This window comes from Dama dama, chromosome 11, assembly GCF_033118175.1.
Source record: "Dama dama isolate Ldn47 chromosome 11, ASM3311817v1, whole genome shotgun sequence".
Classification (NCBI taxonomy): domain Eukaryota; kingdom Metazoa; phylum Chordata; class Mammalia; order Artiodactyla; family Cervidae; genus Dama; species Dama dama.
The window spans coordinates 32925947-32950234 of NC_083691.1; the positions used below are offsets into that span (position 1 = coordinate 32925947).

At 44.3% G+C, this 24288-nt stretch overlaps 1 protein-coding gene and 1 pseudogene across 1 annotated transcript in view; one reads left to right on the forward strand and one right to left on the reverse strand.

Moving 5' to 3' along the window:
- The window catches only part of DPYSL5 (dihydropyrimidinase like 5), an 87082-nt gene that overhangs the window by 35590 nt on the left and 27204 nt on the right, over positions 1-24288 (forward strand). The window contains exon 2 of the mRNA XM_061154988.1: positions 824-1088. Within this exon, the coding sequence (XP_061010971.1) occupies positions 828-1088 (261 nt within the window). The 5' untranslated portion in view covers positions 824-827. The remainder of the gene's footprint in view (positions 1-823; positions 1089-24288) is intronic.
- Positions 12151-12250, reverse strand: LOC133065687 (U6 spliceosomal RNA; annotated as a pseudogene).

Consider the following 24288-nt stretch of genomic DNA (forward strand, 5'->3'; position numbering starts at 1 on the left):
AGGGATGGAGCTTGAGCATGGATGCTTTTCAAAAGCTCCTCGGATGAGTTTATCAATATGCAGTCAGCTAGGGAGCTTCAGTGTGGTAGTGGACTTCTTGATGCAAACACAGGAGGGTGAACTGCAGCAGAATCCATCTGAAGAATGGCATGAATTAAACAGCTGTGAGGCTTGGAGAATTTGGCCCTCTGAGACACGCCCCAGGAGCCTCCGATATCTCCAGAACCATATATGGTTTAGTGGGGACATTCCTCATGTAAGACCTCTGGGTTTGACTTGGCTAGTTAGTAGCCATAAATTGCTTAATAGCAATTTCAGTTTTCTCATCTGTGAAATGCCACTTCTTGGACTGTTGTAGTAATAAAATGGGAACCCAGGTCTCCCACATTGGAGGTGGATTCTTTACAGTCTGAGCCACCAAGGAAGCCCAAAATTAGATAAGATATACGAAAATTCTTTACAACCCCCACAACATCTTGAGAAGCTGAAAACTGATGTTTCTTTGGGTTCTCAGTTCAGTTCAGTTCAGTTCAGTCGCTCAGTCGCGTCCTATTCTTTGCGACCCCATGAATTGCGTTTGGGTTCTAGCTTTACCTTAACTGCTGCAGTGTCCTGATTCCCAAGTAGTCCTGCTGTGAGGTTAGCGAGAGGCCTGTGACCCCAGCTGGCTGTAGGACCCGTGTCCTCAGGCTATGGAGAAATTTCTTCCCCATCCCTGCTCCCTCACCTCTGCCCATTGATTTTGGGCTCTCACAGGAAGGGGTGGGACCTTGGTGACCATGAAAAGGGACTTTGACCAATGCCCCCCTCTCACCTTTCACAGGAACATGCTTGCCAATTCAGCCAGTGTGCGGATTCTCATCAAGGGAGGCAAGGTCGTGAATGATGACTGCACCCACGAGGCTGATGTCTACATTGAGAATGGCATCATCCAGCAGGTGGGCCGTGAACTCATGATCCCTGGAGGGGCCAAGGTGATTGATGCCACGGGGAAACTGGTGATCCCTGGAGGCATTGACACCAGCACCCACTTCCACCAGACCTTCATGAATGCCACGTGCGTGGACGACTTCTATCATGGGACCAAGGTAATGCTTCTGGGTGCTGAAGGTGCTTCCTCGGTGGCTTCCTCTGTTTCTGGGCCTGCTCTAGGCTAGACTCTCATGAACAGGGTGCTCCCACTGTATCGCTCAAAGAAGAAATTTGGCCTTGAAAGGGGCCACTGTGGCAACTAAAACAGGAAATTTTGGGCTAAATGTCATAGATTTCCATGATTATGGAAAAAGGAGGCATTTAGGCCCATTTTGCCAATCTTATCACTTAAGTGAGGTACCGAGGCCAGGAACTGATTTTATTTTTATGTTCTTACGTCGTGTAGTGCCGATCTAGAGGAAGAGAATTAGTTTTGTTTGTTATTGTGCATGTATGTGGGTGGTGGGGGGAAGGGGGTTGGTCTAATGGACTCCTTTATGTATGATAAGCTAAATTAATTTCCCCCAAGTTGTGAAAAATAGATATGCTTCTTCTAGATGATTTTAATGGTAGAAATTATGAAACAGACATAGTTAGCTATCTTCGATTATCTTTCCTAGCTTGTTATTTTTAAAAACAGCTTGGAAACCACTGGTGGTGGGCCCTCTTTCCAGAGTGAATTATCATGGACAATATTTAAGATTTACTGAGCTGGGCTGGAGCTACTTCAATGCAAAATACAACAATTCAGACCAGTGAAACAAATAAATCAGGACAAATTACGTTTTCTCAAAAGCATCACAAATATGTTTTTTTCATCACTTGTCTGTGCTCCAGAATCCTGTCATTGCTGTCATCTCTGCATTGTAATTATCTGTCACATGCAAGCTTCTTTCTGAAGCTCAGACTATGGGCTCCTTAAGGGCAAGGCCTGACCATATTCTTCTGTGTTTCTAGAGCCTGACCCAGACCTAGAATTAGAGTAGCTGACCAGTAAATGTTGTTGAATGAATAAGTGATTGATATTTATCCACGTGGGTCTCTACATCCAACTGTGCGTCAGATTCACCTATGAAGATTTTTTTCAAATGCAGAATTGAATCAAAATCTCAAGGGCCAGAAGTCCCTGGCCTTGGCAGCAGCCCTTTGTACAGTCTGATCTATAAAGGACTTAGCCACTAATGCTCCCTGGATAAAAGTAGTCCACTGGCCACTGGCCCAGTGGCTACGGTCCTATGTCCTACTTTGGCCCACTGCCACAAATCCCCAGTGGCCCTGTACCCTAAAGTCTCACCTCTGTTCTCTCTGGTGTCCTCAGGGAGCCCCTCTCCCATGCTCAGTGCTCTCTCTGGGATCCATATTCCTGGGGCCTTCAGTGCTCCTCCTGCTGGAGCTCCCCAAACCCACCCTGAAGAGCCAGGTTGGGGCAGGCAGAGGCTGGCCTTGGAGTTGCAACATTGCAGACTAGCCCCACCTCAGGCAGGTGGCCCTGAAGATCTCCCTGAGCATATACCTCCTTCCCAGTCCTGGAACAGAAGATCAGACCCCTGAAGGCTGAGATGTGACGAGTCACAGTGACCATGGCCCAGCCTGTGCTGAGGTGAGGATGATATCCCAGGCCACAGCTGCCCACTGGAGCCAAGCCCAGGAAAGAGAGGTGTTTTGTGAACCCTCCCTAGTTTCTCCTCTGAGAATTACTCTGGGGCCCTGCAGGTGATGCCTGACTCGTGAAATGGGGAGCCCCATCCTCATACACACTAGCAGGGTCCTCTCAAGGGTACCCAGGTGGCAGACAGGGCCTTTCTGAAGTGAGTGAGCACTTTCAACTCATCATATCCATGCACTTGAGCCCTGCCAGGCCAGGCCTGCTTTGTTTGTGGTAAATTTTTAAAATTTTTTTAAGTTTTTTTTGCTGCACTGAGTCTTTGTTGCTGTGTGTGGGCTTTCTCTGTTTTGGCAAGTGGGGGCTACTCTCTGGTTGTGGTGCCCAGGCTTCTCGTTGTGGTGGCTTCTCTTGTTGGGGAGCGTGGGGTCTAGGTGCACAGCTTTCAGGAGTTATGGCATGTGGCAGTTGTGGTGCATGGGCTTAGTTGCCCTGCAGCATGTGGAATCCTCCCGGACCAGGGATCGAACTCATATCCCCTGCATTGGCAGGCAGGTTCTTAACCACTGGACCACCAGAAGCCCTCCAGATATTTTTATTGAAGTATAGCAGACATATAGAGAAGTGCACAGATTCTAAGTACAAAGAATTGTCACAACTGAACACACCCTTGTGAACAGCACCCAAATCAAGAAACCAAACATTGCCAGCACCCAGAATTCCCCCTTGTGTCCCCTTCCCAGTCACTACTCCTCACCAAGGAGAACAACTATCCTGACTTCTAATACCATAGTCTTTTTGTTTTGTAAATAACAGCTTAATTGAGATATACACGCCATACAATTCACCTGTTTAAAGGGCAGATGTCAGTGGTTTTCTGTGTATTCACCATAGGTTGGTTTTGACTGTGCTTTATGTAAATGAACTCAGGCAGTCTGTCCCCTTGTGTTAGCTTCCTTTGCTCAGTATTATTTTTGTGAAATTAACCCATGTTGTTGCACATCATACTTACTTCACTTTCATTGTTTACTAGTATTCTACTGTACAAAAGCCCATGTAGTACCCAACCATTCCACCATCAACAAGGTCATTAGTTTGGGGCTATTACAAATGCTGTGGCTGTGAATGTTGCGTACATGTCATTTAGCAAACGTATGTACATTTCTGCTAGGCATGTTCCTGGGGGTTGAGAGTGCCGGGTCATAGAAGACACACATGTTTAGCTTTAGGAGATGCTGCCAAATCACTTTCCAATCTGGTTGTAACAATTGATACTCCCAGCAGGATTCTAAGAGAGGCCCCAGTACTTATCATCAGCATAACTCTGATCACCACACCAATGCATGCCAGGGTCTATTCCGCAGTGTGTACCAAAAATTGTGTGCAGGGTGCAGCCTTGCTCCAAAATTGTAGCTTGCTGGTTACTGTCCCCCCTCCCCCTCCTTGAGAAATCTTTACTCCAGAGTCAGATGCCATGCTGTCACTGCGCTGCCTACCAGCCTCTGGGAGGGCAGGCTGGCCTTCTTTGTCTTCTTTGCCTCATTGTCATCTGCCAGGGCCTCATTAGCCAGGAGTGATGAGTTTTCCTCTGAGAGCCTGCAGCTCTTTATGGCCGGTGAAGACCTTTGCACGTGCATCTTTGCACAAGGTGGTGGGTAACTTTTGATCTTTTCCAAGCTTCTCATCCATGGAAGCAGCTGCCTCTGGAAAAACATATAAAAGCCCCTGTGTGATTTAAAGGTCCCGCTTCTCCCAGTTCCTGCAGGTTCAGGCACCCCCAATCCATGCCAGGTGTTAGTTATAGGAAATGTAAGGCCTGTAGACCCCAAGCCAGTCTGACTGCTTGTGTCACCTAAACTGGGCCTTTGTTATAACCACCCCCTAAGCAAGATCGGACTTTTTGCATGTTTCTCCTTGTGCCCCAGCTCATATTAAGTGTCTGTTTCATAACACAGCCCCTGACCCAGTCCTCCCCAGACCCCTTCAGGAGACCCTGCCCAGAGTCCTTCCTCAGACATCCCAGCCTCTTAAGACCTGGCTTCCTGCCCTGGTCCTCACTCCCCTCCACTCTTGGATTGCTCCTCCCTTTTGGTACACCAGCAGCTGGATTTTTTGGCTTCCTCTTACCTCTAATTCCTGGCAGTCTCCTAGGGCAAGAAGTGCTCTCAGAGGCAATGCTGATCTCTGGATGTGTAGGTTTAATTATTCATATAGCCTGTGGCACTCAAGCCGAGCCTGTGCACCCTGGTAGATCGTCACTGACCTACTTCGTACCTTCTGAGAAAGGTAGCAGTTGATTCGCTGTAAGCAGCTGGGTTTATAATAGAATAATAGCCCCAAGGAAAAGCTCTCCTGTGTGATTAGCCTATAGAGAAAGAGAGATCAAGTTGCACCTTTTTGTTTTTGTCCGACAGATCTGCAGGGCCTTGAACTCTGCACCCCCTGAGCTATTGCATGCTTGTCAATTTGGCGGCAGCAGCCAGGGCTGGGAAAACAAAACAGTTGAAAGGCTGGCTTTTCTGCGAGCATCTGGGACTCCATTGTACTAGGTCTAAAGGGATTTCTCTAGCACTTCTTTAACAAATGCTTTGCCCGCCTCTGCTTCTGTTAGAGGCTGTGGCAGGCTCTGCCTGGCTCCCCAGCCTCTGCCCCCCCTTGCTCACAGCCCGGTCACTTGATCCTCTTGATCCTCCTGTCCGCCTCCTCCACACCCTCCCCACCTGCAGGCCCCACCCTCTCAGAGGCCCAGGACCCCCTGCTTGTTAAAAATGCCCCCTCTGAAGAAGGAGGTTATCTCCTTGGGGAGCCCAGGACAGGAGGGGAGGGAGGAGAGCCAGTGACACCAATTGTGTTAACAAAGGTGTAGGATTTCACTTGGGTCATAGGGGTCTTTTATTATTATTCTGCTTAGCCTACTTATACATTATATTTACTCTTTTGTGTGAATTTAATATTACATAAGAAGAATGTTAATGCAGGCCATTGGGCTCCACCCCACCAATGGCTCTCCATGGTCCGGTGGGAATATCAGAATCAGGCTTTTTCAACTACAGGCACAGCCCCTTCACTAAGACAGTGATAAAGGGGGCAGCCATGGACAATCGGAAAAAACTTCCTGGATGCCTTTTCTGCCTCTCACTCCTCCAAAGATAAATTAAGAACTACTGTCCAGGCCAATGGTTTTCAACCTTTGAAAGCAAATGACAGTAAAACTACTTGGGGAATTTTTTTTTTAAATATATGTCCAGGCCCCTCCCCTCTGCTGTCCCCCACCCTTCACCCAAGACTAATGAAATCAATGTCTTTAGGTCTGCCTCTTCCCCCATCAGTATGTTTTTTGAAGCATCCTTGATGATTCTAACACTCATGTGTGGATTATTAAGGAACTTTCTCGACTGTTTCGAATGGCATGTTGTCTTGGCTGTTAGCCCTGTTGCCCATCTAACCCTCACCTTATGTGTCAGGCTGATACCTGAATCACCATGGAAAGCCTGAGCCTGCCTCGCCTCACCCTTCCCAGTATTATTTATTTGTTTCTCTCCTTCTAGTTACATTATAGGGTCCCATGATTAGGCTCCCAAACCCTAGCCTGCGGCCTAGAACCCCTGTACTTGCTAAGCGTCCCTTGTGCTGTGTTCTGCCCTCCTGTCTGTACCCCAGGAGGCAGCATCAGTGAGCTGGGAGCTGGCCATGGTCAAGTATTATCACTGGAAGTCCAGCTGGGCCTGTCCCTTTTCTTTGAGGACCCAGAATCTCCCTCTTGTCTGTGCCAGAGCCATCTGGTCACAGAGACTGCCTCCCACAAACTAAAAATCTGCAGCAGCAGGATATCTATTCTTGTAGTCAAACCACAAGGGGAACCAAGTCCTAACTGGACAAGTGCTTGGCCAGCATGGACTCAGCCTAGCTGATGTTCAGTGGCACAGGCTGGAATGGCCTCTCACATCCTGCCCCCAGTGTAGGGTCCTGACCCTCTCCCCTCCTCCCACTGCAGAGGACTAAACCTGTCAGAGTCCTGAGATATGACATGCTAGAACATAAATAAATTCCCTTTGGCGTCCAGCCTGCCAGCATTCTTACCAAGCAGCCCATTTATCCATTGGGCAGACTGTTTTTTACTATTATGCCATTGAAGCTTGCTCCTTTGGAATTAAACCTTTACATGCTGCTCACTTCCTTTCTTCTTGACTCCAGTATTCTGTCCTTTTCTGTTTAATTCTAGCTAAAATGTCTTTCCAGTCTTTTAGCTTTGCAGTAATAGTTCCTGTTTATTGAGATCCAGACTCATACGGTCTTGCTTATTAATTGATGTTCCCAAGTTCACTTTATTCCTCTAAAAAGCTGGAGAGACCTTAGAAATCTACCTTAGAAATCTTAGAAGTCTCCCACCCTGGTATTATAGGGAGAGAGAATGAAGGAGTTGCCCCAAGTCCAAGACGTAGTTGGACCAGGATGTAAGTTTCTTAGTCTGAGGCCCTTTTTACCCTATCAATCAGGGACTCCTGAAACCCCAGATCTAGTCAGTCACCCCTTTCAGACAGCCTAGGACCTCTCTGTGGGCTGCATGCAAATAGTTAACTCGACAGTGTATGGCTCCAAACTTGCCTGGACCAGATAAAGGCATCACAGAACCGACGCATCAGGCAGACCGTGGAGTGAGATTTCTGCCTCTCTGAGATGGTGGCTTTATTAACATGCCACTGTCCCTAGAGGAGTAACATTGATGCCAATGCCTTAGAGCTGACTGTTTTTACCATCTGCAAACAGTCGTTATGAGGATTAAACAATATGATGCATGAAAAATACCGCACCCAGTCTCTGGCTCAGAGGACACGCACGATAAATGTCAGTCCCCAGGCTGTGACTACCTGTTTCCACCCTAGGCCTGGCCTTGGCTCTCTCTGGTCTCTTGGGTTAGTTGCTCCAACCACTTGGGCTTTGCAGTGAGACTGTTCTACTGTCCATGTAGTGCCCATGTTGCCTGTGTCCCCGGTTTAGCCAACAGTGTCATGTCCTGCTTGAGAGCTTGCAGTGGTTCCCTGCTATCTAGTCTGGAATCCTGGATCTTCACCCTGGACGGCTTCCCCATCTGACCTTCCTCTCCATTCAGTCCTCACTCCCAACACGTGCCCATTCACCGGGAAAGGGGTTTTCTTAGCCCTCTCCCCTATGGACATCCCATGCTCTCTACTGCTACCCTTTCCCGCCGATCCACAGATAAACCTTCACCACCTACCAAGCTCATGTCACGTCTTTCCTCCAGCTAATTCAGCTCCAGGAATCCACTTTTTTCTCCCCAGCTGAAATAATGGGTTATCCTGGGGCTTTCTAATTGCTTCCCATGTAATGTTTGTCTCTTAACTGATTTGAAAACTTTGAGGGGCAGAGACCACAATTTATATCTAACTTGTGACTCACCACAGACAAATTTAGCTTTAAACATGGAGTAGATGCTCAAGAAATAGATGAATGTCAGCATAGAGTGGCAGTTGTGAGCACAGACTCAGATAGACACACCGAAGTCTGAGTTTGAATTTCAGCTCCACATTTACTGGCTGTGTGATTTGGACAAGTTAATCTGTGTCTTTGTTTCCTGGAAAGTGGAGATTATGATAATACTTTATCGGTGTTACTACTGGTAAAACATTTAAAATAGTACTTCATAGTTCCCTGGTGGTCCAGTGTTTAGGACTCAGCGCTTTCACTGCCGTGGCCTGGATTCAGTCCCTGGTTGGGGAACTGAGATCCCACAAGCTGCCTGGCCAAAAATAAAAAATGAACAGAATAAAAAATATATTTAAAAGATAGTACTTGGTGTTTACTAAGCACTATATGACTGTTTGTTAGATAGATTCTGCCGATTGAGGACCAACCCCTGGAAAATCCATTTGTACAGTCTCCTCAGGAGCTGTTAGACATCAACTAGGAACTTAAGAAAAACTGGTTTCCATCTGTATAGTCAGGGTTGACTCTGTGTTGTGGATTTCAAATGCAGCCTATATAGTACTGGTAATGACTTTTAGATCATTTTCTCTCTCGTTTCTTTCTCTTAGAAACAGAGACAGCCACTCATAAACTCAGCAGGTAGCAGATGCTATTTAAAGATGTCCTGCTTCCAATCAAATATCTCCTGTTAGGAAAATTAGCTGATGACTTTCATTCTAACATCTACATTAACTGGCAGGCCAACATGTAGGCCAGGTGACCCTTCTTAGAACAAATATGGGAGAGGATATGTATGTATCAAATATGTATGTATGTAACAAATATGTATCGTTTCTTACACATTTTTACATCTAGTTTGGGAAGAAATCTCCTATGGTGACCAAGCAGCTCCTCAATTCCTAGAATAAGAGTGTTTGCAAAGAATTGATCTATACAGAGAGATTGTTGCTTTTTAAAATCTTTGGCTCAAGAATGGAGATAAATGTATCCTTTGTTATTAAACCCACGCATCTTGGAAACCTTTCATACCTCATACAGGTTCTGCTTTTATACTCTCATCCTCTGGGGTTTAAAAAAAGATCAAGAAAAATACATCATGTATTGTATGTATACTTTGGTGATGCTGTAGTACATGAATGCTGTCTTTTTCTTCTTCCTTTTTTCTTTTCTTAAAGCTTGCATATTTTGTAATATTTTAAGAAATATTTAAATATGGTCTTATAGAATGGTTCAAAAATCTCAGTGGGAAATATCTCTTCTCCCAACCCTCACTGAGGTTGCCTCCAATCTGAAGTTGCCATATGTCTATGTTGAAGGTCAGGTGCATGTCTTAGAATGGTCCATTGGCAGGTGGAAATGTGTGTAGACACCACATTTTTCTCCTTGGTTGTTTCTGCCTCGTTTTTCTGTAAGCCTATCCCTGCCGCCAATACCTTTTCCTCTCCTTCAGGTCCTTTTTTATTTCTTGTTAGTTAAAAGTTAGGAGCTATAAGATCCCTAATTAGTGACTATATGAGGATAAAGCTGTAGGCCAACTATTATTAAGAACTTTCTCACTTACCAATGTTTATCTCTTACACTATACACACACTCACACACTTAGACACTCTCACATACTCTCACACAGTATCACACTCACACACTCACTGTCACATACACACATATGAACTCACTCGTACACACTTTCAGAGTTGGAAGTGCCATTGCAGATTAGTGAATTCATCGTCTAATCTATAAATAACTTTCTGCTTTAGATTTCAACTCTCTACAGTGGTCTCAATATTTAAAAATAAAATTAAACTTGATATATGTTGGTGAACTTTGTTCTTGGGAAGAGTATGTATAGAATGAAGAAGATCATGATTGGGTAACCCAGGAAGCCACTTTAAAAAAAAAAGGCGGAGAGACACAGATTCGATTCCCTATCTAAGAAGATCCCACCTGCCACAGGACAACTAAGCTTACTGGCTACAATGATTAAGCCTGTGCTCTAGATCCTGGAAGCCATAACTGCTAAGCCCACGTGCCGCAACTACTGAAACCTGTGTGCCCAAGAGCCCATGCTCCACAACAAGAGAAGCCATCACAATGAGAAGCCCTCACAGTGCAACTATAGAAAGTCCCTGCTCACTGCAACTAGAGAAAAGCCCACCCAGCAACGAATACCCAGCACAGCCATAAATAAATAAAAATTTTAAAAAGAGAACTAATGGAGAATATACCTTGATTCCTTTCCCACTTAAAAAAAATCCGATAGAAAAATTCTTTTTAAAAATTAAAATAATTTTTTTTTATATTTTAAAAGTGTTTAACATTTTTTTCTCCAACAACTTGGTTAAGGTATAGTTGACATACAGTAAGTCACATATGTGTTTTTGGCCATGCCTCGAAGCATGTGGGATCTTATTTCCCCAACCAGGGACAGAACCCATTCCCCTTGCATTAGAACCTCAGAGTCTTAACCACTGGACCACCAGGGAAGTCCCCACACATTTTTAAAATGTATACTTTGATATGTTTTGACATATGTATATACTGTAAAGCCATCACTATTAATATAATAAACATATCCATCACCCCCCAAAAGTTTCTTCATGTCTTTTATAATCCTTTCCTGCTCCAAGTAACTACTGATCTGTTTTTTGTCTCTATAGATTAATTTGCGTTTTTAATATTTATATATAAATGGAATACTACAGTATGTATTTCTTTTTTGGTCTGGTTTCTTTGACTTAGCATTAAGTTTTTGGCTATTACAGATAAAGCTACTGTGAATATCTGTATCCGTATGTTTGTGTCGACACTGGGGCTTCCCTGGTGGCTTAGAGGATAAAGTGTCTGCCTGCAATGCCGGAAACTCGGGTTCGATTCCTGGGTCAGGAAGATCCCCTGGAGAAGGAAACAGCAACCCACTCCAGTACCCTTGCCAGGAAAATCCCGTGGATGGAGAAGCCTGGTAGGCTACAGTCCATGGGGTCGCAAAGAGTCGGACACGACTGAGCGACTTCACTTTCACATTATGCTTACTATTCCTTGTGTAATTACCTAGAAGTGGGAAGCCTAGAATATATGGTCAGTGTACATTTAGCTTTTTAAGAATTGCCAAACTGGTTTCCAAAGTGGCTGTAACATTTTCTGTTCCTTCCACGTTTTGTCATCACTGAGTTATGGTCAGTCTTTCTCGTTTTAGCCTTTCTAACAGATGTGTCAGTGGTAGTTCACTGTAGTTTTAAATTGCATTTCCCTAGTGTTGCATGTCTTTACATGTGCTTGTTTACCCTCTGTCTGTCTTTGGTGAAGCATTTGCGTATTTTCCCTATGTTTTGAGTCATTGGGTCTTTTTTTTATGAAATGTAAAGAATAGGTAAATATTTTTTTTCTTTCTGAGTTTAGTTGCTCAGTCACGTCCTACTCTTTGTGACCCAATGGACACTAGCCCACCAGGCTCTTCTGTCCATGAGGGATTCTCCAGGAAAGAATACTTGAGTTGCCATTTCCTTCTCCAGGGGATCTTCCCAGTTCAGGGATTGAACCCAGGTCTCCCACATTACAGGTGGATTCTTTACTATCTGAGCTACCAGGGAAGCCCAAATATTTTTTTCTTTCTAGTTTTATTGAAATATAGTTGATATAAGCACTGTATGAGTTTAAGATGTATAGAATAATGATTTGATTTATATATGGCATGAAATGATTACCCCCAATAAGTTTTGTAAATATCCATCATCCCATATGTTAATAAATACAAAATAAAAGAAAAATTTTTTTCCTTGTGATGAGAATTCTCAGGGTTTACTCTCTTAACAGCTTTCACTTATAATATTCAGCAGGGTTAGTTATATTTATCATGTTGGACATTACATCCCTGGGCTTCCCAGGTGATGCAGTGGTAAAGAATCCACCTGACGATGAAGGAGACTCAAGAGATGTGAGTTGGCTCCCTAGGTCAGGAAGATACCCTGGAGGAGGAAATGGCAACCCACTCCAGTGGGTTGCCTGGGAAATCCCATGGACAGAGAAGCATGGAGGGCTACAGTTCATGGGGTCACAAAGAGTTGGACACCACTGAGCGACTGAGCACAAATATTTGCACAACATTACAACCCTAGTACTTATTTACCTTATAACTAAAAAATATTGCACGCTTCACAAGTCCGTGTGTCATCCTTGTGTGGGGACCATGCTAATCTCTGTATTGTTTCAAGTTTACTGTTGCTGAAGTGAGCACTGTGTGGCTTCTTTTTTTGTTTGTTTTTAATTGGAGGATAGTTGTTTTACAGACCGTTTCTGCCATACATTAACATGAATCAGCCATAGGTGTACATATGACCCCTCCCTCTTGAACCACCACCACTCCACCTCCCACCTCATGTTTGTCTTCTTTTTATTGGGTTGTCAGAGTTGTTTAAACATTCTAGCTACAAGTCGTTTGTTGGGTATATTTTTTGCAAATATCTTCTCTCAGGCTTTCCTCTTGATTTTCTTAACACTGCCATTGGAAGAGCAAAAGTTTTCATTTTGAAGTCAGTTTATAGATTTTTTCTTTCATGGTTTGATTTTTGTGTTGTAACTGAGAAATTTTTTGCAAAATCCAAGGTCATTAAAATTTCCTTCTATGTTTTCTTTTGGAAGTTTTATAATACTAGCTTTTACATTTAGGTCTGTGATTCATTTTAAGTTAGTTTTTAAATATGATATTCAGTTTTTCACATATGGCTATCCAATTTTTCCAGCATCATTTGTTGAAAAGATCATCCCATGTCAAAAATCAGTTGACCATATAAGTGTGGGTCTATTTTAGCACTCTTTTTTCTATTCTTCTGATCTATTAATCCATCTTTATACCAATATGACATATTATAGTTTTACAAGTCTTGAAAGCCAGTAGTACATTTTCCAACTTGCCCTTTATTATTATTATTGCTTTATTACTTTATTGCCCTTTATAATTATTATTATTACTAATATTTAAACATTTTATTTATTTATTTGGCTGTGTCCAGTCTTCATTACAGCACACAGGATCCTCAAACTTCCTGTGACATGTGGAATCTTTTAGTTGCAGCAGTCGAACTGTTAGTTGGGGCATGTAGGATCTATTTCCCCGAGCAGCAACCAAACCCTCAGGTCTTCTGCACTGAGAATGCGGAGTCAGCCACTGGACCACCAGGGAAGTCCCTGTCCTTTTTCAAAGTTGTTTTGGCTATTCTATCTCCTTGGAAGCAAACTTTTTGGTGCCAGCTGTAAACTAAAAACTTAAGAGAACTGTAAAACTGAGTGCATTAACCAAGCACTTGATAAACATTTTCAGCCCTTAGCATGGTCCCTTTCTAAAAGTAAAGAATTTTCTCTAAATTTTTCTAGTTGTTTGGAGAGAAAAAAATCTGTGATGTGTGTGTGTGTGTGTGCTGAAAGAAACTTAATTGGGTGCTGGGGGTTCAGATGAGGTTCATAAGGATGTTGTCTTCTGTGGTACTTGGCTACATATTGATCTTGATATATTATCTTCACAAGATCCAGATCTTTTTGTACAATAAATTGTGATGATGTCATAGGGAAGAGTTTGCTCTGCTCCTTCTTGCTCCCTCTTTGTCTTACATTTAGAGTCAGCAGAGAAGAGACACAGACTAGACTAGGCTAAAACTTCCACGGGCTGAAGCTCTATCCATTTAGCTGTTGCCACTCTCAACCTTTCTCTCTGTCAGGTTTCCAAGCTGTTTGGTACCCTTGTTATCACCAGGCCTAGGCTGTAGCTCTTTCCTGGTGTGCTGCCCTGACTCTCACTTTGCCAGTCTTAAGAAGCTGCATTTTATTTTATTTTTTATTATTTTTTGGCTGCACTGTGCAGCCCGTGGGATCTTTGTTCCCCAACCAAGGATTGAACCCACATCCCCTGCGTTGGAAGCACGGAGTCTTAACCACTGGACCACCAGGGAAGTCTCCTGCCAGGCTTAAGATAACTAGAGCACATATTTGGGCAAGCAGTCAAGCTCTGAATCTCTAAGTCCCAGACTTAGCAGCCCATCAAAGAGTCTATTTTTCCTGCTGTGTGGAAAATACAATGTTCAGAATGGAGCCTGTGGAGCCTCTGGTGGGTTTGGGGCTCCCAGACCCCCAGCTGGCCCCTGGCAGTGCCTGGCTGTCCGTGGGACCTGCAGCTAAGCTTCCAGCCCGTCCCCTCCAGTAGGGCTAGTCTGAGCTGTCAGTTCAGCAGTTCTGCATTCCTTACACCCTTTTCATGATCTTTAAAGTCTCCCACAGGCAGGCCTTCTTTTCCTTCCTTTCCAGGTAGGGAAGCTGAGTCTCAGGGAGTGAAATACCGTGCCAAGTACAGCCATGGGCCTTGGTACCTCCCCAGCCTTGACCCCAGCCCACACTCCCCAACGTCAGTGACCAGGGTGGGCACTGGGCAGCCTCCGTCAGCAGTTTGACACTGTTATCACTGAAATTTGGGACCAAAATGAAGACTCGCCAACACTGGAGTAAATGAGGGAAGAAGAGCAAATGGGGTTACATGTGGTTTATTTCTGGACTGATGATAAACCCCTCCTCTCCGGCATCTGTGGGCAACCTGGGCTTTTAATAAAGATGGTCATGCCCTGCTTGCCTGTAAACTTCCCCTCTTTGGGTTCGGAAGGGGCTTTGCTAAGGAGGAGGATGACAAAAGGCGTCTCTGGGCTCTATTTTAGAACGGTTTTCCGAGGCCCCTTGCCTTCTCAGAAGCTGGCAGCCACTTTCTCTCTGCCACACAACTCCCTCTGAGAATCGTCTCCCGTCTCCATGGTAACTGCATGTCGGGAGACAGCCTGCTCTGTTCTGTGGCTTTGTATTAAACACAATGAATTTAAATCGGGTGCTCGGCAGTGAAGATACTCATTCTGGATTAGAGAGATGCCTGGAGCTCCTCGTTTCATAATTTTAGAAGTTGGCACAATTCTCAGCTTTCGGCCTTGTAATTCAAGCCCAAGCCCCACCTACCCCTGTTTCTAAACTGCAGTTAGATCCAATTTCACTTGGGCTTTCCTCCATCCTTTGACAGAGGAATCTTGGAGCCCGGGAGCCCCGCAGTCATGTGGGGATCGTGTGAAGGAGACGTGGGACTCCAGAGACAGATGGACACTCATTCCATCTGGCTGCGTGATTTCCTCTGAGCCCGTTTTTCTTACCTATATAATGAGAAGAGTAAGCTCTACCCTACAGAATCATATATTTTTAAAAAATTTTTATTGTGATAAGATATATATATATATATGGGGCTTCCCTGGTGGCACTAGTGATGAAGAATCCGCTTGCAGTGCAGGAGATGCAGAAGACTCAGGTTTGATCCCTGGGTCAGGAAGATCCTCTGGAGGAGGAAACGGCAAGCCACTTCAATATTCCTGCCTGGAGAATTCCATGGACAGAGGAGCCTGGCAGGTCACAGTTCATGAAGCCACAAAGAGTTGGTCTCGACTAAGCACACACACAAGATACATATAAGATTTCTCATTTTAACCATTTTAAGTGTATAATTCAGTGACATTAAGTACATCCACAATGTTGTCACCACAATAATCCATCTCCAGAACTTTTTGATCGTTTCCAACTGAAACTCTGTACTCAGTAAATACTAATTTCCATTCTCCCCACTCCTCCCAGCCCCTGGAAAACACCATTTTACTTTCTATCTCTATGAAGTTGATTACTCCAACTTCATAAAAGTGGGATCGTACAGTTTTTGTCCATTTGTGAATGGCTTATTTCACGGAGCATAATGTCCTCAAGATTGAACCATGTTGTAGCATGAGTCATGATTTCCTTCTTTTTTTAAGGCTGGATAACATCCACTTCCACTTTATGTACATACCACATTTTGTTTATCCATTCATCTGTCGATTGACACTTGGTTGCTTCCGCGTTTTGGCTATTATGAAAAATACTGCTACGAACATGGGTGTACAGATATCTGAGTCCTTGCTTTCAATTATAGAGTCATTTTGAGGACCAAATAAGATAATAAATATTAAGAACATTGCACAAAGCAGGCTGTCAGTAAATGTTCATTTCATTCCTGAAAGTGAGTTCAGCCTGGGTGCTACCTGCCAGGGGTCCAGTGGCTTCTGTGGGAGGGGGGTCACCTTGTGCTAGCAGGCTGCTTCTCTATGCCTGGGACCTGTGAATCTATTGAGCCTGGGGAATTAATATAATTCATTTCAGGATTTAAAGGGCCTGTCTTACCTATGGAAATGTGTGTCGTTTCATGATGAAAACCATACATGTTTTCACATTTCTCCCACCATTTGGTATTCATCTATTCCTGATTACAAAGTGAGAAAATGTTATGGCTGATGTATATAATTCCCTATCTCTGGTCTATTTTAAGTATAGCCTCTGGGCGACCCTAAATCTGTGGTGGGATTGCCGCAGGCTATGAGGCTCTGCCCTTAGTTGCTATTGGTTGGTATCAGATCTATTCTCCATGTTACCCAAGAGTATGAGATTTGGACTAAAAATACCTAGATCCCAGTCTTGTTTCATCTCTCAAAAACTGAGATGGTGGAAACATCTGAACAACCCAGTGTTTGTGAAGATTAGGTGAGGGCAGCCTTCGCTGTGCAGGTGATTCTCCTTGTGCGCTTCTTGGGGGCCAGGTTGCTATCTTGGTCTGCATCCCTCCAGGAGAGTTTCTCTGCTGGGGATTACTCTCTTGCTGCCTGGGGCCCCTCCAGGAATGAGAATCCCAGAGCCGAGGAAGCATCTTTCTCTGCCGGGTCCTCTGAGGTTAGCCTTTCCAGATTCGGCCGGAGCTTCTGCCACCAGCCCTGGAGAGGGCAGGCACCTCTTTGTCTTCAGGAATTTGCAACAGAAGGGAAGGGGGAGCGATGAACAGCCTCCTGACCGGTGCCTGACCCAACTGCTCCCCTCAGCTCAGCTATCGGGTCTGCTCTCTATTGATGGGGCTGAAGGGGGAGGGGATGTGGGATTTCACACTGAATCTTGGAACTTTGTCTCAGCAGGCCTGTTCTTGCTTGCAGCTGGTTGTTTTGTGAGCCCAGGGCCTACCTGGGGAGCAGGAGCCAGGCCGGCTTAAATCAGGCTTCCCGAGCGGATATGCCCACTGTCTTTGAGACCTACAGGTTACCCTGCTCTGCTCACCCCTGAGAGCCTGAGTTTCCTGCGAGGGCGTCTTAACTTCTAGGGCAGCTCACCTCTGCTTGAAGCCAGTGAGCCAGAAAGATGCTTGCTTTGGTGACAGGGTTTTCTTGGCTTCCATAACCCCATGCCAGCCTGCCCTTCCTCCTTCCTCTTGGCTCTCCTCCCCGTGGTCTTATCTTTGTCTAGCTCCTCTCCTCCGTGGTTGCCTCTCGGGATCCTATCCCGGATTGCCTTCTCCTCTTCCCCACCTTCTCTCCCCAGGTGATCTGTTACTGAGGACTCTCACATCTGCAGCTACATCTTAGGCACCTCTGCGCACCTGCCCGAAACTCAGCACATCCACCACAACCCCACTCCTCTACTGGGGACCCCTCCTCCTGGGAATGGCACCCCCATCATCCCAACCCAGAGCCCACTTGCTCAAAACCACAGGACTCCTCAGACCCAGGTCCGCCAGGCTCCAGAGTTCAGGTCACTTCCACCAGAGCCTCCTGCCTCCACACACTATCAGCCAATAGAAACGTATCTTGAACAAATGCAAAAATTCAAATGTCACTCTCAGCCCCAACCTGACTCTGCCCTGGGACCCCTCCCTGGTTTTGGCTGTGCTGGACCTCACCTGGACCCCTTTGTCGGCCGTCCCTGGCCCCTGGGTGCCCACTCCCTTGGCAATCCCAGCCTGCTTTCTCTGTCCCTGCTCCTGACTTCACAGAACTGGCCCCCGAACATGGCATGTTCAGTTCAGCCCTCTCTTGTTGATTCTGTAGTGCATTTCCCATATGCTTTTCTTTTCCTCCATCTTGGCTCAGACCAACACTTCTAATTTTCCCAGAACTTTCCCTCCATTTTACTAAGAAGCCTGGGACCAAGGGCCTGGGCACCCTCAGCTCCCCTCCATGTCACCTTGGATCACCTCCTCGTCTATCGACCTCCCTCTAGAACAGATGGGGAGAGACGTCCTTCCCAGTCTAATAGAAGCGCAACCCTGTTTCCTCATCTGAACAATGGGGATAATACATGGATTTCACAGGACTGTTGTGAAAAACAAGCACAGAGCATGTGCGCAGTGGATATTGGTTATAATTAGCAATTTTCACTTCTGCTCCAGTGTCTCAGTCAGCTCTACCTTAAGATGTCTAAAAACTCTCTTCTTGGAGAAGGAAATGGCAACCCACTCCACTCCAGTACTCTTGCCTGGAGAATCCCATGGACAGAGGAGCCTGGTAGGCTAGCTACAGTTCGTGGGGTGGCAAAGAGTCGGACACAACTGAGCGACTTCACTTTCTTTCTTTTCCATTTGAAATCCTGGCAGTCCAACACATACTTTGCTTACAGCATTTCTCAATCCGATCACTAAATTTTCAGCGAAATACTTGATCTGTATTTTGATTTCATAAAATTTACAATAGAAAAAGTAGCTCCATATACCCAAATTGTTCCAAACACACTTGAAAGTTTTCCCATAGCTGAATGAGGATGGCTTTTAAATTTCAATTAATTTAAAGGAAATAAAATGAAAAATTTTGTTCCCTAGGTAAAAAAAAAAAATAAAAACTCTCTTCTGTCCTAAATTTGGAGGCTCCTCTCCTGATACTGTTTTTTCAGCCATACAGTCATAAAACCTCCCCTGTTATTTACATCACATCCTCTTCTGTCATTAAACCTAGCTGCCGCTTCTTCCGAGAAATGGGTTTCACATATGACCTTCATCCCAATCCCCAAGTTGAGGTTCATCATCTAAGCCCTGCAGTTGAGTTTGCACTGCATAGTTGGAGTCATGTTATGGAGTCTGATTTTCATGTTCTGTCTCTTCCCAGAAGCCTGCTGTGACTACAGACATGTCCAAGGATGGGGGTGACCAGAGTCCTTTCTGTAAATGTGCTCCTAAACCCCCACACTCCCGAAGCCCCTCATCACCACCACCTCCACAACACACTTTGCTGACCGATGGAGTCCAAGGTCACCAAGGTCCACCCACTTTGGTAATAATCAGTCCTGCCTCAACCAAACCAGCCAGGTGTTTTCTCTGTCCTCCAGCAGTGTCCCCAGCTCTGCCCACATCATTTCCTGCCCGCTTCCAGCCTTCAGCCTGCCCATCCTACTGTGTCCTTCCCCTCCCCTTGTCTTTTGTTGAACTTGATGATGCTGTCACCATTGAGGAAAGTTATCTTGTGCTGTTTTGTACTCTCGTTATTTTGAAGTCATTTCTATTAGAAATGAACCTTTTTGTCTTATTTGGTTTGCTAACTATACTTGTTATTTCTCACGTAAACATCTTAAGGTAGTTATATTTCTCACTTCTGGAGCATCTGATACACTTAACATGGTGTACACATTCGTGTTACCCAGAAATTATGCTTAGTGATCATTAACTATAATAGTTATAGTAGTAGTGTAAATCACTCGTATTTACTGGGCTCCTACTATGTGCGGGTACCGTCCTTGGTGCTTTACACACATTATCTCATTTAATTCTCATAGTAATCCCACAAGTGGTGTATTATTACTCCCTTTTACCAATGAGGAAAATGAAGCTCAAAGAGATTAAATAACTTGCCCAAGATTTTATAACCATAAGTGATGGAGCTAAGATATCTGTCTGGTTCTTGTCACTCTACCATTTTGCCTCTTAATACAGCATTAATGTGCTTTTAAATGGCAGGCAGATTAAGTGTGGGAAAATGTTCTTTTCCCAAAGTATATTGCAGGTTGAATGTTGCCTGTCTCCTCTGCTGAAAATTCAGAGAAAGAAGGGTGAGTTTTAGATATGGTAACGGCGGGATAATGCATTTAGATATGGTAATGCCGGGTTATGGGTATGGTCGGGAAGTGGGACTGTGCCCTGGACGAGGCAATAGAGGCTGCAACCCAGAAGGTAGGAGTAAAAAGTGAAAGGAAGTTTAGAAGTGCAATTCATTATAAATGTGCAATTTAGAGAAAACCAGTCAGCTGCAGAATGAACTCAACAGGTCAATTAAAAGGCCTGGGAGCTGTGTGCAGCCGAGGAACAGTGGGTGGCCCCAAGGAGCAATCATGCATTCCTTGGTATCTGGGAGAAAAGGTGTTTCAGGGGAGGGTTTGTGTTGTCTTGTTTGTTTTTCAGAGAAAAGGAGGATTTAATGAAAAGTGTTGGGGAGACTCTAAAAGAAAACAGAAGGGGACGTCCCTAGTAGTCCAGTAGTTAAGGCTCTGCACTTCCACTGTAAAGCACACGGGTTCAATCTCTGGTCGGGAATAGGGTGCAACCAAAAAAGGTAAAAATAAATTTAAAAAAAAGAGGGTGGAGCAGTGGTCAGCATTCCAGTGGCCTGGCAGGGAATTATGGCAGAAAGAGTCATGGTCCTGAGCCCTCAACGTGAGCTGGATGAATTGACAGTAAAGCCAACATAAACTTGTTAAAAGCATGATCTCCCTAGATCAGGTCAGTGTAGCTGATAAAAATTTATCATTTAAAAATTATTAAGAATTTCAACATGACAGCAGGATTAAACCGGGACAGAGCCTGCACAAGCTATATACCCATGGAGCTGGCTTTGGCTGGTGGGTGTATGTTTCAGGATGAAAAATGTGTTTACTGAGTGCCAGGCATGGTCCTAAGTACCATCATACATCATCTCATTTGACAAAATGCTCAGGTCCTTCTTTTGAGTGTCTCTCGAATCCCAAGGAGCACTGCTGCTTAAGAGCTGGGTTTCCAGAGGGCCTGTAAGCAGCCAACAGATATCTGAAGATGAAGGAAGTTATTCAGCACAAGGGAGAAACCACTGAGCTGGTTATTTCTTTTCTCTGTACTTAAAGCAAATATGAGTAAAAGATGGAAGATAATTTCAATGTGAAAAGAAAAGGAAATGGTTCAGCAATTCCAAGAGAAGCAGATCCATTCGAACAAGTGATGACTTTCTCAGTCGTGTTAAGAAATGTTAAAATGTTTGCATTGGTCTTAGTTTACAGAGCATATACAAACACTTGTTATTTGAGGGACTTCCCTGGTGGCCCAGTGGTTGAGAATCCCCCTAGCAATGCAGGGGATACAGGTTTGATCCCTGGTCAGGAAGCTAAGATCCCACATGTCTTGGGGCAAGTAAGACCATGCAGCCAAAAAAAAAAAAAAAAATTGTTATTTGACTCTCAGTGCAGGATTGTTCCCTCTGTGAAATTTGAGTTGCCCTTAATCTGTCCATCTAGATAGTAGCAGATCTAGCTCTTCTGATTCCAATAACCTCCCCCAAATACCCCCCTTTTCTGAGCATTAGTATGAAAATATGATCCAGGAAGTCCTTCCCTCATCCCTAATGAAAAACCCCACAGATAAGCTCAGGCCCAAGTGCCTTCTCAACACCAGGGTACCAAGTCTGTGTCTTGACCTGTTGGTTCTTGGCCTTGGAGTTAGAGAATCAAACTTTTTCCTTTGGGGTGCAGAGTGGAGGGGTAGAGAAAAAAAAAGAAAAACATTGTTACTGGGAACTCAGAAATATGTGATCATACCTGCAGCAATGTAGAAGATGGGAACTCAGCAATATGTGATTACACCTGCATCAATGTAGGAGATGCTAGAGAGTGACCCTCCAGATTTGTCCTGACAAAATCAGGAAAAGTCAAGGCACTATTCTATCCAACTCTGTGATATCAGCAAATCAATTACATATGAAATTTCTTTTCAACTTGCTGAGCAGGTCCACGGTCAGTACAAAGACCCCTGAATGCCCACAGTGGTCTGCCCACAGTGGTCTGTAACTTCTGAAGCATAAAGATGACATTTATAACCACAGGTTTAGGTTGAGTTCAGTATGAGTTCCTGCCAAGTATATGCCTGGAAACTGTGTCATAAAATGGATCACTGTTACGTTGACTGGTTTTTCCTTAGGGGCAAGTGGAAGCTACATGACTGGGCATCAAATCAATCCAGATTTACCCAGCAGTATGTCATCAATATGAAAAATAAAATAATGGCAACCCTTTGAAGTAGTAAAATTCTGTTTCATATCCTGCCAAATGGATGTAATGATGCTGTGTCTGCTGGTTAAACAAATGGTCCTAAAGTCCATATTAACTCAGCAGTGAGAGATGTCATGTCTACATTCACAATAGAAATGAACGCCACATGCACAGTGGGGAATGCTTGGCTGGAAAGTAGTTTATGTAAAAAAAAATAAATAAATAAATAAGGGCTTGGGTTGATAAGTGGGCCATTCTGGTCAGCCACCAGGTTCCAGGAGGCCCTGCTGAGTTAGCTGTTCCATGGTCGAGTCTGGCATGATTAGAGATGCTCATGTGTTGGGAAGCAGCAGTTCCACTTCCTGGCAGCATATACCCTGAATGCGGGGACTGCCCTGCTGTGGGTGAGGATGCGCCAGGACCGTGCATAGCAATGTCCCTGAACTCAGTAATGAATACATGCCCAGAGGAGTGTTCATACAGTGAATTAATTAAAGTAAATGAAATATCTGTACTTAAATGAATCTTAAAGATGTCAAATTAAAAAAGCAAGTTGCAAAAGAACACGGGAGTTATAAAACCATTTGTGTACCTTTTTTTAATTTGCAAAGCAAATACAGTGAAAGCGTAAAACATGGATGGGAGAAGTTTATATCAACCTCAGGGTTGAGGGATGGAAATTTTAAGATGAAGAGCTCCTATTATATTGAAAATATTTTCTTTCATTTTTTTAAATTAAAAAATATGTAAGGTAAATACAGTAAAAAGTTAGCATCTATTAAATCTGAGTAATGGGTTCATGGGTATGTGTTGTATTATGTTCTATACTTTTACTATATGGTTGAAATGTTTCATAACTTTAAAAGAAAGTATTTTAAGCACATAAACATGGCTGACTAACTTTTAAATAGCTTTAGTTTCCCTCAAATTTATTTTTATGTATATTATGAAAGTAATATAGTCTAAGAGAGAAATTTCAGAAAATTAGAAAAAAAATAAATTACTCAGAATCTCATCACCCAAAAACAGTCATTGTTAATGTGTTGGTATATTTCCTTCCATTTTGTTTCTTTGTGTGGGTGTGTGTGTATTTAAACACACTTCTAAAGCATCTTGGGTACACATATTGAATGCTGCCTTTTTCACTCTTTATAGCATCACCCCTGTTCCCTGTTGAGACTTAGCCTCACTGAACATCATTTCTACCGATTTCTAAAGATCTTTCACAGCTTCCTTTTCTTGCATAAACACAGTTCTGAACATTCAGCAGTCACACAGTCACATTTCCTTTTGATTATCGTAAACATCATCCTTCTGAAAGCCTCCGGAACAGGATTGGGTCACGCTCTGCTCTTGATTTCTATAAGGGCTGTTTTGTGTGGGATGACAGTAAAAAGGTCTGTCACATCTGTGATACCACATTCCTGTGAAGACTGAGCTTGTTGGCATTCATCCTGTGGGTGGAAGCTGTGCATATTTTAGAAGTCAGCTCTGTGTGTATCTTGCCTGGGAGGAAACGAGTGCTCATGCATCCAGCATCTGCTCTGGGCTCCAAACCTGCACTTGGAGGAATGTTTACTCCTGTTAAACTTGCTTTGAGGCCTGGGGTAACAGCGTAATGACTATTCCAGCTATTTATGTGCCCTTTGCAGCTTATAGATGCTCTCACATCCATTGCCACCTGACCTTCTCTGAGCAGAGGTAAGGCGCAGAGCAGAGCAGACACACAGGATTACAACCAGTAAATGTGATAGTCAGGACCACTGTTGGATGCTTCTGACTCCTTCCAGAACACTTTTCAGTTACTATCCTTGGACCCAGGCAAGAGGAGTTTCTGCCGTGAGCTCTGGACTCCAGGTGACCTCCAGGCCCAGAGCCCACTGTCCCAAAATCCTGGACCCTCTGGAGCCCTGGAATCCACTGACAAAGGGTCTCAGCACTGCCAGGGCCTATATTAGCCTGTATCTGTCTGCTTGGGGGCCAGACCCACGCTGTGTCCAAGTCCCAGGGCAGCATCTTGCAGGGGTGAGCAGAGCTTAGATCTGCAGCTGCAGGACGGATCCAGGGTTGGGGGTGTGGGCTGGAGGCAGACACAGAGGCTGGAGGCCAACATCTCCTGCAGTGTATCTCAGAACTGCAAGGACTCTGAGAACTGCGAACTCAAGCCTGGCCTTCTCAGTCATTATGAAGTTGTATCG